Genomic DNA, 13,978 nt, shown 5'->3' with positions numbered 1-13,978 from the left:
ATATCACAGTAAAAAGTGATCTCCTGCAATTCTTGAATATTTTTCATTGTGTTTAGCACAATACCATAAACCTTGAATAACACCATGGGATTTATACAAAGTGCCACTAAGTGATGCTGGAAATGTTCCCAAGAAGCAGAGAAAAGTCATGACATTACAGGAGAAAGCTGAATTGCTTGATATGTACCATGATTGAGGTCTGCAGATATAGCTGTCTGCTACTTCAAGATAAATGAATCTAGTGTAAGGACCATTATAAAAAAAGAAAAGGAAATTTGTAAAGCCATCACTACAGCTATGCCAGCAGGTACAAAAACCTTGCACTTTTTGTGAAACTTTTTATCTTTCATGCAGCTTTCACATCAGTGCAGGACTGCTATAGGAAAGGCATACCACACCTGTAGACTCTGATATGATTCAACATAAAGCAAAGTCATTGTCTGGGTGTGGTGGCTTATGCCTGTAATCCCAACACTTTGGGAGGCCGAGGCGGACAGATCATGAAGTCAAGAGATCGAGACAATCCTGGCCAACATGGTGAAACCCCATCTCTACTGAAAATACAAAAATTAGCTGGGCGTGGTGGCACGCACCTGTAGTCCCAGCTACTCGGGAGGCTGAGGCAGGAGAATCGCTTGAACTCAGGAGGCGGAAGTTGCAGTGAGCCAAGATCTCACCACTGCACTCCAACCTAGTGACAGAGTGAGACTCCATCTCAATAAATAAATAAATAAATACAAAGCAAAGTCATTATATGACAACTTAAAGCAAAAGGAAGGAGAGGGATGTAAAGCTGGATAATTTAATAGCTGCAAAGTATGATTTGATAATTTTTGAAAGAGGTTTGGTTTTAAAAATGTCAAGATAACAGAAGAAGCAGCTTCTGCAAGAGACATCAGATGAGTCTCCAGCTGCCATTAAGAAAGTCCTTGAAGAGAAAAAAATCTGCCTAAACAGATTTTTAATGTGGATGAAAGTGGCCCTATTGTGGGGCAAACATGCTAAAAAGGACATTTACTAGTAGAGAAGATAAACGAATACCAGATTTAAGGCAGGAAGGAATAGGCCACCTCTATTGTTTTGTGCAAATGCCGTCAGGTTTATGATTTATTAAGGAGCTAACCTAACAGCCTTGAAGGGAAAAGATAAACACAAGCTGCCAGTCCTTTGGTTGTACAAGGAGAAGGCCTGGACAATGAGAATGCTTCTTCTGAATTTGATGCATTGATGCTTTGTCCATGAAGTCAGGAAGTACCTTGCCAGTAAGGAATTGCCTTTTGAAGTTCTTTTGATATTGAACAATGCCCCTGGCTACCCAAAACTCCATGAGTTAAGCACCAAAGGCATCAAAGTGGCCTACTTGCCCTGAAACACAGTGTCTCTAATTCAGCCTCTAGATCAGAGGGTCATAAGGATCTTCTAGGCTCATTACACCCAATACTCTGGAAAGGAGTGTCAACATTGTGGAAGAGAACTCTGATAGAAACATCATGAAAGTCTGGAAAGATTGCAACATTGAAGATGCTGTTGTCTGAGAAAACGCCGTGAAAGCCATGAAGCCCAAGAGTAAATTTCTGCTGGAGAAAACTGTGTCCCAATGTTGTGGATGACTTCACAGGACTTATAACAGAGACAATCAAGGAAATCATGAAAGAGATTGTGAATATGTGAAAAAGGTGGGGGTGAAAGGTTTCAAGATATGGATTTTGGAGAAACTCAAGAGTTGCTAGACACCACACCAGGGGAATTAACAGAAGACAAATTGATGAAGAGAGTGCTTCCGAACCAGGACCAGAGGACTGTCCCAGAAAGAGAATGGAGAAGAAACAGTGCCAGAAAACAAACAGACATTGGACAGTCTAGCAGAAGGGTTCTGTTTACTCAAGACTGCTTTTGATTTATTTTATGACATAGACTTTTCTATGATGCAGACACTGAAACTAAAGCAAATGGTAGAAGAAGGATTGGTACCTTATAGAACACTTTTAGAGTAATGAAAAAGCAAAATGTCAGACAGAAATTACAATGAATTTCTGCAAAGTTTTACTGAGTGTGTCTGCCTCTCTTCCTCCATCTCCACTTCCTCCACCTTTTCTACCTGAGAGAAGAATCAATCCGTCCTCTTCGTTTTCCTCCTCAGCCTACTCAACATGAAGACAACAAGGATGAAGGTCTTTATGATGATCCACTTCCACTTAATGAGTAGCAAATACATTTTCATTATGAATTTCTTAACATTTTATTTTCTCTAGCTTACTTTATCATAAGAATACAATATATAATGCATATAACACAAAAAATATGTAGTAGTGGACTGTTTATGCTATTGGTAGAGCTTCTGGTCAAGTAGTTAAGTTTGGGGATAGTGAAAACTTAGACACAAATTTTTTTACTTGCATAGGGACTTGGTGCCCTAACCCCTATGTTGCTGATGGGTCACTTGTACTTTGGAGCTATTCTTACTGGTCCTTCTTTTATCTACAAGGTATTCAGAAGCAGTAAATTAAGTATGCGTCTTTCAATCTGCCCATAATAAATATTTCTAATTTTGGATTTTCTCTCTTAAGTGGAAGAATAAAAAGCAAACTCTGTTGTTTATTGTTTTTTTCTATTTCGGTTTTCATTTTTTAAAAGCAAGGAGCAAGGTAGTAGACACAGTATTTCATACCAGTTGATTTACCTGCATGAGCTCTGCTATGAAAAGGCATGCAACATCCTAAGTAAGAATATGACTGCAGATAGCAACACTCGAAGGGCATTTATTTTTTAAAAACATTAGCTTCGATTACATGTGATCAATATCTTCCCCAAGGTGGTTATACATTAGTGGTTTTAATCAGCTGTTCCAGACAAGTCTTTGAGAGCCAAATGGAACTTAATTAAATACTACGCAAACCACATTTTGGTTCCTCTGGATGAGAGCTGTCAATTTGAAAAATGAGGCTGAGGTTGTGATCTGTATCCAGTTTCAGAGCAAATTATTCTTGCTGGACAGTCCAGGGTTTGACCCCCAGGATCCCATACTTCTTTAATGCCAGAGGAACATGAAGAAATTGAGGCACTTTCAGGTGACAAAGAGGAAGGGCTTGCTCATCAGACCAAATAACCTAGTGCATATCCAGTGGAAAAATGACCAAGATCTTCAGCGTCTTAAAACTGTATTTTATATATTTTTTTAAAAAAGCTGAAAGAACAAAGAATAGTTAGCTTACAAAAGAGGAAAATCACTGACTATTAGAGCTGAGAGGGACCGCAGACGTCATCATTCAGTCCCCTTCTGTGCAATGAGATTCAAAAAGTTAGATGAATCAATGAAAGTCATAGAGCGGATTTGCAGAAATGCAGAGACTAGAATCCAAGTCTTTCAACTCCCATTGCCCCAGAACTCCTTTCACCATGCCAACCTCCAAGTCCATGTTCTTTCCATTTTATGAGGTATTGGTTCTCAAGAAGCATAAATAAGGTGAATGCATAAAATGTTTAGCATAGAACCTGGCAAACACTGGCAACTGCTAAGCGTTCATTCCTTTTATCACCAGTATGCCTCTTACCATAATGACCATTAAACAAGAATAAGACTGTGGCTAGAGTTGATTGTTGTCTTTAAGTAAATGTCAACATATGACGCTTTTTCGGAAGGCTGAATTAGAACACATGAGAATAAATTATAAATTGCTATTTCAGCAATATATAAAAGAAAAAATGAGAAAGAAAACTTTCTAATGAATAGAATTGTCCAACAGTATAAAAGGCTGTACTCAGAGTTGAGTTCCTCATAACAGGCTGTATTAAAGATAGCTAGGTGACAAACAATCTGAGATTCCCTCTAGGATTTTCTTAATGAATGGAAGCTAGGATTACATTACTTCTAAGAGTCTGTCTTTAACCTGCTGGCAAAGGGGGGGTGAGGTAAAGTATGTATCCAACGCAATGTTTAGGAAGTCTAATTTAATAGCCACAAAGGGGGAAGCAGAAATACTAGCAGGAAGCTAGCAAGGAGCTTTAGGGTTTTGAACTATCAACATAAAATTACAGAAAAATAAATGCTAGATCAACCACAAAAGCTTCAGAGTCCAATCTGCACTTATTTCACCCCTCCTTACAAAACCAGGCACGTATTGAGTCACAAAACTCCTGAGAATTCTGGTCCTGTCCAAGTTCTCGAAAATCCCCCATAATTAGTGCTTCTGCCAATCCCAGTGGCTATCCAGCAAGGGCACTAAATGATGGGGAGGCTGGAAAGAGGATGAACAATGGGTCAGAAACAGTTTGCATTCAGCTGAGAAGCTGGCGTGCCTCTTTCATGATTGTGTCTTCTCTCCTTAGGTTATGTTGACATTGGGCTCATTCCGAAAGGAGCAAGGGACATAAGAGTAATGGAAGTTGAGGGAGCTGGAAATTTCCTGGCCATCAGGAGTGAAGACCCTGAAAAATATTACCTGAATGGAGGGTTTATTATCCAGTGGAACGGGAACTATAAGCTGGCAGGGACCGTCTTTCAGTATGACAGGAAAGGAGATCTGGAAAAGCTGATGGCCACAGGTCCCACCAATGAGTCTGTATGGATCCAGGTAATGCAGAAAGGAGGGAAACTGCTGACATGTGTACTGGTTGGAATACTTCTCATTTTTCCCCCTAGGTATTTGCTAGGTGACATCAAGTAAGAATCTTTAAAACCTCTTTTAGCAAGGAGCAGGGAGGGGAACGAGATATTAGTTTGTGCTGTTAATCCTTTATTGCCTAGATATTGCTGAAACCCCCAAAACAAAATGCAAGGTGCTCTAAAACCACCCACTGGGAGGTTTGAGTTCAGCTTCTGGGCTGACTTATTTGAGGGTGATTTTTCCTCAAGTCTATTGTCATTGTGGCACGGGTTTCCAAGTAGCTTTCCAGCAGTGAGGATAAACTGACATGTTACTCTGTGTTGTCCTGAAGCAAAGCATTTGGCTTTGTGAAATTCTTGCTGGAAGGAGGAGTTAGAATACAATATGTGCTCTTCAAAGGTACAAGAAATTTGTCTTTCATACTGGGCACAGAACTGTAGACAAGGAGTGGAATGGATATACCAATAGCAGCAAAGCAGATTGAGGATGACAGATGACCAAGGAGTTAGATCCAGCCACAGTCTAAAGTTAGAGAGACATCTTTTTCGAGCCAGAGATCAGAGCGCTCACAGAAGCTGAAGGTCAAGCATGGCAGCTGTGATCCGTGAGTGTCAGGAGACTTTGCTTCCCCAGGGAGCAACCAACCCACTGCCTCTATGTTTAAGGTGAATCCATTTTAAACATGTGATGAGTAGACTGCCTGCAGGAGACGGAAGTAAGGGGAAGATCCCAAGAGCAGCATCGCTGAGCTAAAGCCCATGACCATTGTCAGCTCAGAACTACTATTTGTTAAAGGTACTGAGTAGCCTGAGAGGTAGGGAAAGCCATCATAAGACAACAATAACAAACATCATACAAGTTGACATTCACTGAGGCACTGTTCTAACCACTTAAAATGTGTTTACTCATTTAACCCTCAGAACAATCCTACAAATAGACACTATTTATTATCCCCACTTTGTATATAGGCAAACTATGGCACTTACCTATATTCACAAAGCTGGTAAGTATGTAAGAACACAAAGTAACCTATCAGCCTATTGTTGGAAAGGACACTCCTCGCCATTTCCACAAAGTACTCCCCATATGATTTGATCTCCCCATTTATGTGAACTGAAATTCCCACGGGAATCCAGCCAAGAAATAATTAGATGGAGAATATATAGCTACAGAGGTAGAGGTGGACATATAGTTATGAACTTAGACACAGACATAGGTATAGATCTATTTAATGGCATTTGTTCCAATGCATGCTCCCATTACTAATTTTAGATGACTGACATCGTGTGGTGTTTTTACATGACTGGCTTACAGTATAAAGTCATGACAGTCTGACATGACCCCTCTCTTGCCTTTTAGCTTCTATTCCAGGTGACTAACCCTGGCATCAAGTATGAGTACACAATCCAGAAAGATGGCCTCGACAATGATGTTGAGCAGCAGATGTACTTCTGGCAGTACGGCCGCTGGACAGAGTGCAGTGTGACCTGCGGGACAGGTGAGAAACAGCCGCTGTCACTATGAAACCATGCCAGCCTCAGAGCAGGTCATAGAGGCAATTACACCAGTGATTTGCTTTGTGCTGTCTGCCCATGGATCTGCAGGGCTCCACTGAGATGGCCAGGGGCCTCTGTGGACAGTGAGCCTGCAGGGTCATGGTTTGAAGAGAGGCAGTTTTTCTCTTTTACCAGCTCTATATACTGGCCTTTTATAGAGCTGATAAAAACTTTGATAAAAGTTTTCCGTAAAACCTTTGTTTGAAGGGTTCGTTACATGTCGAACAAAAAGCATTAACAACCACTGCTCTGGTTGAGAACCTGAGCACCACAAAAGTGGAACAACTCCTCAAATGTGTACCATAAATCTTGGTCAAATTCAAACTACAACCAGCTCTTCTGATTCCTAACCCAGTGCTCCTTCTCCATCTCCTGTTTATCCGTTTTTACACATATAGCAGGGCAGCAGCTTACTCTCACAAAATCAAGCACTGGAGAGGTTCACTTGCTGCCATGTATTAGTCAGGATGAGATAAGTTCTGCCACAAGAACAAAAACATTGAAATCTTAGTAATTCAACACAATGAAGGTTGATTTTTAACCCATTGTATGCCTGAAGCAGGTTAGAAGACTCTGCTTCATTTCCTACATAAGACATACAAAACACATGGCTTCCAGCTTGCCCCGTAAGGAAAGAGAGCTGGGAGAGGCACCCTGGCTCTTTTGACAGCCTTGGCCTGAAAGTGCTGCAAGTCACTTCCACTCACATCTCATTGGTTGGTGTTAGTCACATGGGTACCATCTAACTGCAAAGGGAGGCTAGCAATTATGGAGGAGTACATGGACATTTGAGGAGCATGGGATCTCTCTGCTGCAGTGCTGGATGAACTTTCCCAAACCCTATGAAGGCAGGGGTCAGGGCCTGTTCAATACATGGGGCTATATCACTCATTTAGGGGGCTTTAGTAATATCACCATATGCAAAAGCCTCTACCTCTCTTTCTCCTTTGGGTCACGTCTAAGTCTGTTCTGAAACTTCTTGCCTCTAGCGTATAACTGCAACCTGCAAGACTAGGGCAGCTATAGAGTGATGTGCCAGAATTGGTGATGTAGCAAAAGGGAAGAAAAGTGAAGCAGTGAATGGACCAGAAGACCATGGCCTACTCCCCTACAGGCTTCCCTCTCACATGCCAGCACCTGCTCCCTGGCTTTCCCACCCCTGAGAGTTGTGCACCATCAACCTTATACACAATTTTTATATTATCAGCTTCTTTCTTTCCCCATTTCAGCACAGAAAGCCAAGGTTAGCTTTTAGAATTCATAAAAATAAAACGTTCATTCTAAATTGTGTGATATTTTAACAATGCTAACTAACCCTCTGGAAATCTATCAAGGTCAAAGGTGCAGTCAGTGGCAGCAGCCATGAGCGGTGTTGATAGGAGAGTCAGTCCTGCCATTCCTACCGCTGCCTCTAGCATTTCCAAACGTACTGCCCACCACTGCCCAGGGTTGGGGGCTGGGCCTAGAGTTAGGCAAAGGCAATTTAAGTAGAAAATAAGTAGGTGAAAAAAACTTCCCCTGAAGAGCAATGGGAGGAAAATGAAGTCATTGTGACTATAGATATAAATACTTTGTCGATTTGTCATCCCCTTTGTTCTCATCTTTCTATGAAGTACAAGTTTAAGCTCTAAGTCATTTGTCCCAGGACACCATGGAATGAAACAGCCAGTGCTGATGGCAGGGACTCCCAAAAGAAACAAGAGAACATCCTCCACCCTCTTCTATTTCAAGATAGAATGGACCCTTTGCATCACACAGACAATATTTCAGAACACCAGGAATCAAGAGATAAGTGGCTGACGTGTGCAGTGATCTTAAAAAGACATCTGAAGTCAGCTAGAAAATTGGACACTCTTACCAGATGTAAATCAGACATTTGGTTTTGTTACAGCCTAAGCCTTCAGCAGCACCTCCACCTACCTAGGTAAATGTCACTCTGATTACTAAGCCTTAATGGGAAAGATCACAATGCTCACATACTCACCTGAACTTCAGCCTCACTGTTTGTTTGAGTGAGGGCGAATCTTAACTCTGGCAAAGAAGAAAGACAGCATATCTACTGTAATATTCTCAAACAGAGAGGATGAAATGCTATTATTCACACAGGACACACATTGCTAATATAACATTGGAATGTTGCCTGAAACACTGAATCATTCAGTGGTGGATTTTTATTTTATCTAAGCTAAAACTTTAAGCTTGACTTTAAAAGTAAGTTAAACACATTACTGAAACATGAAAAATTGTCACCACCCTAACACATGCACTTTTGCTACTTTTCTTTCCTTTCAATGCATTTTTTTCTAATCATAGATGTATAAGTTGTATGCATACAGATGCATTTATGTACATGACACACATGTATTTTTGCTTATCACAATAGGGATACTTTTTCAGGTGTTATACAATCTTCATAGCTATCAATTTTAAAGATGCATTTAATTTGCTGAAAAGATAAAGCAAAATTTCCTTAACCAATTCCTTATTGCTGTTCTTCTGATGAGCATTTGGGGACCTGTGTAAAAAAATGGTCTCCTGAGTTTTAATTTCTATGTGAAATTTCTAGGTTCAAAGAATATAAATATTCTGATAATTGACTTACACCAAATTACCAGATAATATTAACTTATTGCCAAATTGATTTCCATACTAAATGGGTTACAAATAGGTGGTAGCAATCATTTTAATTTTAAATTATTGTGTTATTTTAGTTTTACTGAGAAACATTTCAAACATGCTAGCAAAATAGAGAATGTAGTAACAAATTCCTTTGTACTAACCACTCAGCTTTATTGCTCTTACCATTTTGTTGTTTGTTTCAATCTTTACTATTAAAGACAAAAAAAAAAAAAAAATCCCACAACTACAATCAAGAAGCGCATTCCACCTCCACTTCCTTCACTTTTTCCCCAAAGTTCACTAGGGTCATGAAACTAGTGTTTATTATTCTATGTATATGGTTAAATACTTTTACTATACATATGTGTAGCCATACACATTATATAGGATTGTTTCTCAGGCATTTAAGCTTTCTGCAAATAGTATCATATGCACTATACCATGCTTTGTCTTTTTTTCCCTCAACATTATGCTTTTGAGATAAATCCACATTGATTAAAGTAGCTCCAGTACTTTTTTGTTCTGTTGCCCAGGCTGGAGTGGAATGGCAAGATCTTGGCTCACTGAAACTTCTACCTCTGGGTTCAAGCGATCTCTTGCCTCAGCCTCCCAAGTAACTGAGATTACAGACATGCACCATCACATCCAGCTAATTATTGTGTTTTTAGTAGAGACGGGGTTTCACCATGTTGGCCAGGCTGGTCTCAAACTCTTGACCTCAAGTGATCCGCCTGCCTTGGCCTCCCAAAGTGCTGGAATTACAGGGATGAGCCACTGTGCCCATCTCTCATACATTTATTTTAAGGGTTGTGTACTATTCTATTGCATGAATATATCATGACTTATTTATACATTCTACTATTTTGCAGCTATAAATATTTCTGCAATTCTGTAATGAATACCTTATGATTATTCCCTTATTACCTCAATATTTGGACTTCTTTAATATGTATACCTAAAAGTAAAATTCCTAGGTCATACAGTCTGTGCATATTATAGGGGTAAATCTGTGAACTTATAGGGTGCCATGGAATATTTTAAATTTTCCAGGGAAACAATGAAATGTTAAAGGGAAACACAGTAAGAGTTAACACATTTCTTGGACATCATGTGTCTACTATTAGCTCGAGGTAGTTCAAGGTTAAGTCATACTACATTCTTTTCAATGACATTCTATGTTTGTGAAACTGGTTTTTCAGTGGTTGCTTTGATTAAAAAATCAATTACCACCTGAAAATCAACATGAAACCGGAAATATGGCATCTAGTCTCATTCCAAGATTTGAAAAATTGTACAATATCCAATAGATTCACACATCTCATCAACGTAAGTTACTTTAAAATGAAACAAAAATAGTATTTTTTTCATATCCAATAGATTCACACAGCTCATCAACGTAAGTTAGTTTAAAATGAAACAAAAATAGTATTTTTTTCTTTTTCTTTTTCTTTTTTTTGTTTTTTTGTTTGTTTGTTTGTTTATTTGAGATAGAGTTTCATTCTTGTTGCCCAGGCTGGAGTGCAATGGCTAGATCTTGGCTCACCGCCACCTCCACCTCCCAGGTTCAAGTGATACTCTCTTGCCTCAGCCTCCCGAGTAGCCAGGATTACAGGCATGCGCCACCACACCTGGCTAATTTTGTATTTTTAGTAGAGACAGGATTTCTCCATGTTGGTCAGGCAGGTCTCGAACTCCCTACCTCAGGTGATCCGCCCACTTCGGCCTCCCAAAGTGCTGGGATTACAGGCGTGAGCCACCATGCCCTGCCTGTTTCTCAGTTTATATGTATTATTTTTTCAGATGGCTACTAAGTTGTTGGACCATAAATCTTTAATAAGTTAGGACTGAATTATTTAATGAATGTAACTGTTAAATGTCTTATTTTGCATAGAGGCTGCATGAAAAATGACTGAAACCTGAAGGACAATATGAACCAAAAATGTTGCAAGTCTCTGTTCTAGTCTTTGCCTTGTCTTTTAAACTTTGTTTGCATTGGCTTATTTACATTGAGTAGAACTCATATTAAGCAGAAATATTACACTTTGTGAAGCAGGAAATCACTTGTGCCCAGGATTTCGAGATCAGCCTGGACAACATGGTGAAACTCTGTCTCTACAAAAATTACAAAATGTAGCCAGGTGTGGTGGTGGTACGTCGCTGTAGTCCCAGCTACTCTGGGGGCTGAGGCACAAGGATTACTTGAGCCCAGGAGGTTGAGGCTGCAGTGAGCCGAGATCCTGCCACTGCACTCCAGCCTGGGCAACAGAATAAGAACCTGTCTCAAAAAAAAAAAAAAGTTAGATTTTTAATATAATGAATTTGTCTGTGTTCCCTTTAAAGTTTGTGCTTTTGGTGTCTTAACTAAAAATACTTTTCTATCCCATATATAGATATGATCCTATATTTTCTTCTAAAAGTTTTAGAATTTTTGAATTTCACATAGGGAGTTTAACCCACCTAAATTTATTTTTGTGTGAGGTATAAAGTAGGAATCCATTTTCGTTAGGAATAATCAATTATTCCAACCACATTTATTTAGTATGACAACCCCTCCTCGTTGGCACTTTTAAAGCTGTTATTATTTTAATATCTTATTTTAAAGAAATTGCTGAGAATTTGACAAAACTAACATGGATGGCTATAACTGCACTTGACAATATCTATATGGAGGAGGAGGTGAAATCTCTAGAGAGCGCTTAGAATGAATGCTCTCATCCCACCCCACCTACATGTAATTCAGGTTAAATGTGTACGCATCTAGTAGCTGGAACGTCTGTTTCTAGGTTGTTGTTTCTCTTGGCTGCTTTTCAGTTGGATTTCCTCCATCAGATCCCAGGCTTGTCACTACAGCCAGGGTTTGTTAAACATTACCACTGTCCTGCATTAAATAGGAAGGCCAAGACTAAGCTAATAACTTGCCTGCCTTTCCGACTGAGTGATGCTCTCCATGGTCACTTACCATGTGGCCTCCTTGGGAGGGTCCTTTTCTTTATCCGTACCTCTGGGTGGAACTGGTTTTCTTTCCTCTTGTTCCTGCAATTGCATGTGAAAAGATGCAGTTCACTGTGGCTTCTCTGGGGCAGCTGTGTGGTGCTTTGCCACTGTCAGAGAGTCAAAGGAATTGCATCTCAAATAACAAACTCGCTGTGTCCTATCTGTGAGAACTCTGAGCGTGATAAGTGATGATTCTCTTTTGTTTTCCTTTTTCCATCCAGTTTTGTAAGCATAGCTGTAAAAAGACCCAACTTTTTAGGAATTGTAGCCATTAAAATCTCATTAGCTTGGTTTTTAACAGAATTCTATTGTTAAAATGCTCAAACTACATCTTCATCTGCCTCTGATTATTTGCCGACTTGTAATTTTAATTATAATATTTGTGTCCACATCTTATCTCCTTTGTCAGACTGTAAACTCCTGGATGACAGGTTCCATGCTTGATTCTTTTTGTGTGTCCTTCCTCCTTCCCAGGTGTGGCACAGTGCTACTTACTGGTTTCTTATAAAGAATGTTACAAAGGAAACGGATGAAGAGATGTACAGGGCAAGGCATGTGGAAAGGTCACAGAGCTTCCATGCACCTCTGGGTGCTCCACCCTCCCGGAACTTCCATGTGTTCAGCCATCTGGAAGCTGTTTCACTGGCATTTATCCAATTTGCTTATAGGTGTGGGTCTATTTCCCATCTCCTATTCTGTTGCAATGATCTAGTTCTCTAATTTTTGCAGCTTTAGTTAGTATTAAAATTCCTTATCTAGTTCTTTCTCTTTAAAAATCTTCTTGTCTATTCCTGGCCTTTGCTTATTTATTAAATTTTAGGATCAATTTGTAAAACTCCAAGAAAATCCTTATTGGAATTGTAATCAATTTGTATGTTACTTATGTGAGGATTGATACCTTTAAAACTGAGTTTTCCTGGGTCTGAATACATACAGCTAACTAGGGAGGTGAAAGATCTCTTCAAGGAGAACCACAAAACACTGCTCAAAGAAATCAGAGATAACACACACAAAAAATGGAAAAACATTCCATGCTCATGGAAAGGAAGCATCAATATCATTAAAATGGCCATACTGCCCAAAGCAATTTACAGATTCAATGCTATTCCTATTAAATTACCATTTAGATTCTTCACAGAACTAGAAAAAAACTATTTTAAAGTTCATATGGAACCAAAAGACAGCCTGACTAGCCAAGGTATGAATACAATAGATCTCTCTATTCAGGTCTTTGGGATTCTTTAAGAATTATCTTCTCCTTAGAGATACTTAGGAATGCTCTTGATTTTTGTGTTTTAATTTTGTATCCAGCAACCTTTCTGAACTCTATTATTAGTTCTCAGTTTGTCTGTAGAACTTTTTGAATTTTTGTTTCAGTAATAAGAAAATTTTTATCTCCTTTCCAGATGTTTTACTCTTTGTTTTTTGAAGTCATTGCATTGCATTGCATTGGACCTCTAGCAGAGTGCTGAATGGAATAGATCGTAGTAGACAATAAGAGACATGTATGCCTTTCTCCTGACTTTGATAAGAATGCTTCAGATGATCCTTATCAGCAAAAAAGATTTTCTTCTATTCCTGGCTTATTACCTTATTATAAATGAGTGTTGAATCTGTTTAATTTTTTTTGCATCTACTGAGATGATCATATAGTTTTTCTCTGTTAATATGCTAAAAGAATTGGTTATTTCATGAATAGATTTTCTGTTATTGAACTGTACTGGCATTCCTTTGATAAAGCTTACTTAACATGGTATAAATTCATACATGTATTATATGCACTGTTGAGTTCTGTTTGCTAATATTTCACTTAGGACTTCTGTATCTGCATTCATGAATGAGATCTATCTTTAATATTCCCTTCCAGCACTCTCCTTGTTCAGTTGGGTGTCAAAGTTATAGAAGGCTCATAAATGAGTTGGGTTACTTTTCCTCTTTTTTCTCTGCAACTTTATATAAAATAAGAATAACAGTGGTTTTTGTCCATTGCTGTTCTTGCTTCCAAAGAAATTTCTCCACTGGTTCTAGTCAGTCCTACTTTAGTTAGGTGGGGGAGATTTTTCTTCATGCTTCTGTCCTCACATAGGACTCGGGAATGCATTCAAAGGTAAGCTGTCTGCAGATCAAGTGGCTAGAGTGGGCACGCAGTGGTCTGTGCATGAAAGCAACTCATCCTTATAGTTTCTTCACACTTCTCCTTGACCA

The 13,978-nt window shown here is 39.2% G+C and overlaps 1 protein-coding gene across 2 annotated transcripts in view; it reads left to right on the top strand.

Annotated features, from left to right (window-relative positions):
• The window catches only part of ADAMTS12 (ADAM metallopeptidase with thrombospondin type 1 motif 12), a 366,676-nt gene that overhangs the window by 279,234 nt on the left and 73,464 nt on the right, over nt 1–13,978 (top strand). For both annotated transcript variants that reach the window (XM_025389155.1, XM_025389156.1), the window contains 2 exons: nt 4,327–4,571; nt 5,964–6,102. In XM_025389155.1, the coding sequence (XP_025244940.1) occupies nt 4,327–4,571; nt 5,964–6,102 (384 nt within the window). The remainder of the gene's footprint in view (nt 1–4,326; nt 4,572–5,963; nt 6,103–13,978) is intronic.

This window comes from Theropithecus gelada, chromosome 6 (assembly GCF_003255815.1).
Source record: "Theropithecus gelada isolate Dixy chromosome 6, Tgel_1.0, whole genome shotgun sequence".
NCBI classification, from domain to species: domain Eukaryota; kingdom Metazoa; phylum Chordata; class Mammalia; order Primates; family Cercopithecidae; genus Theropithecus; species Theropithecus gelada.
This window is presented reverse-complemented; position numbering and strand designations above follow the sequence as displayed.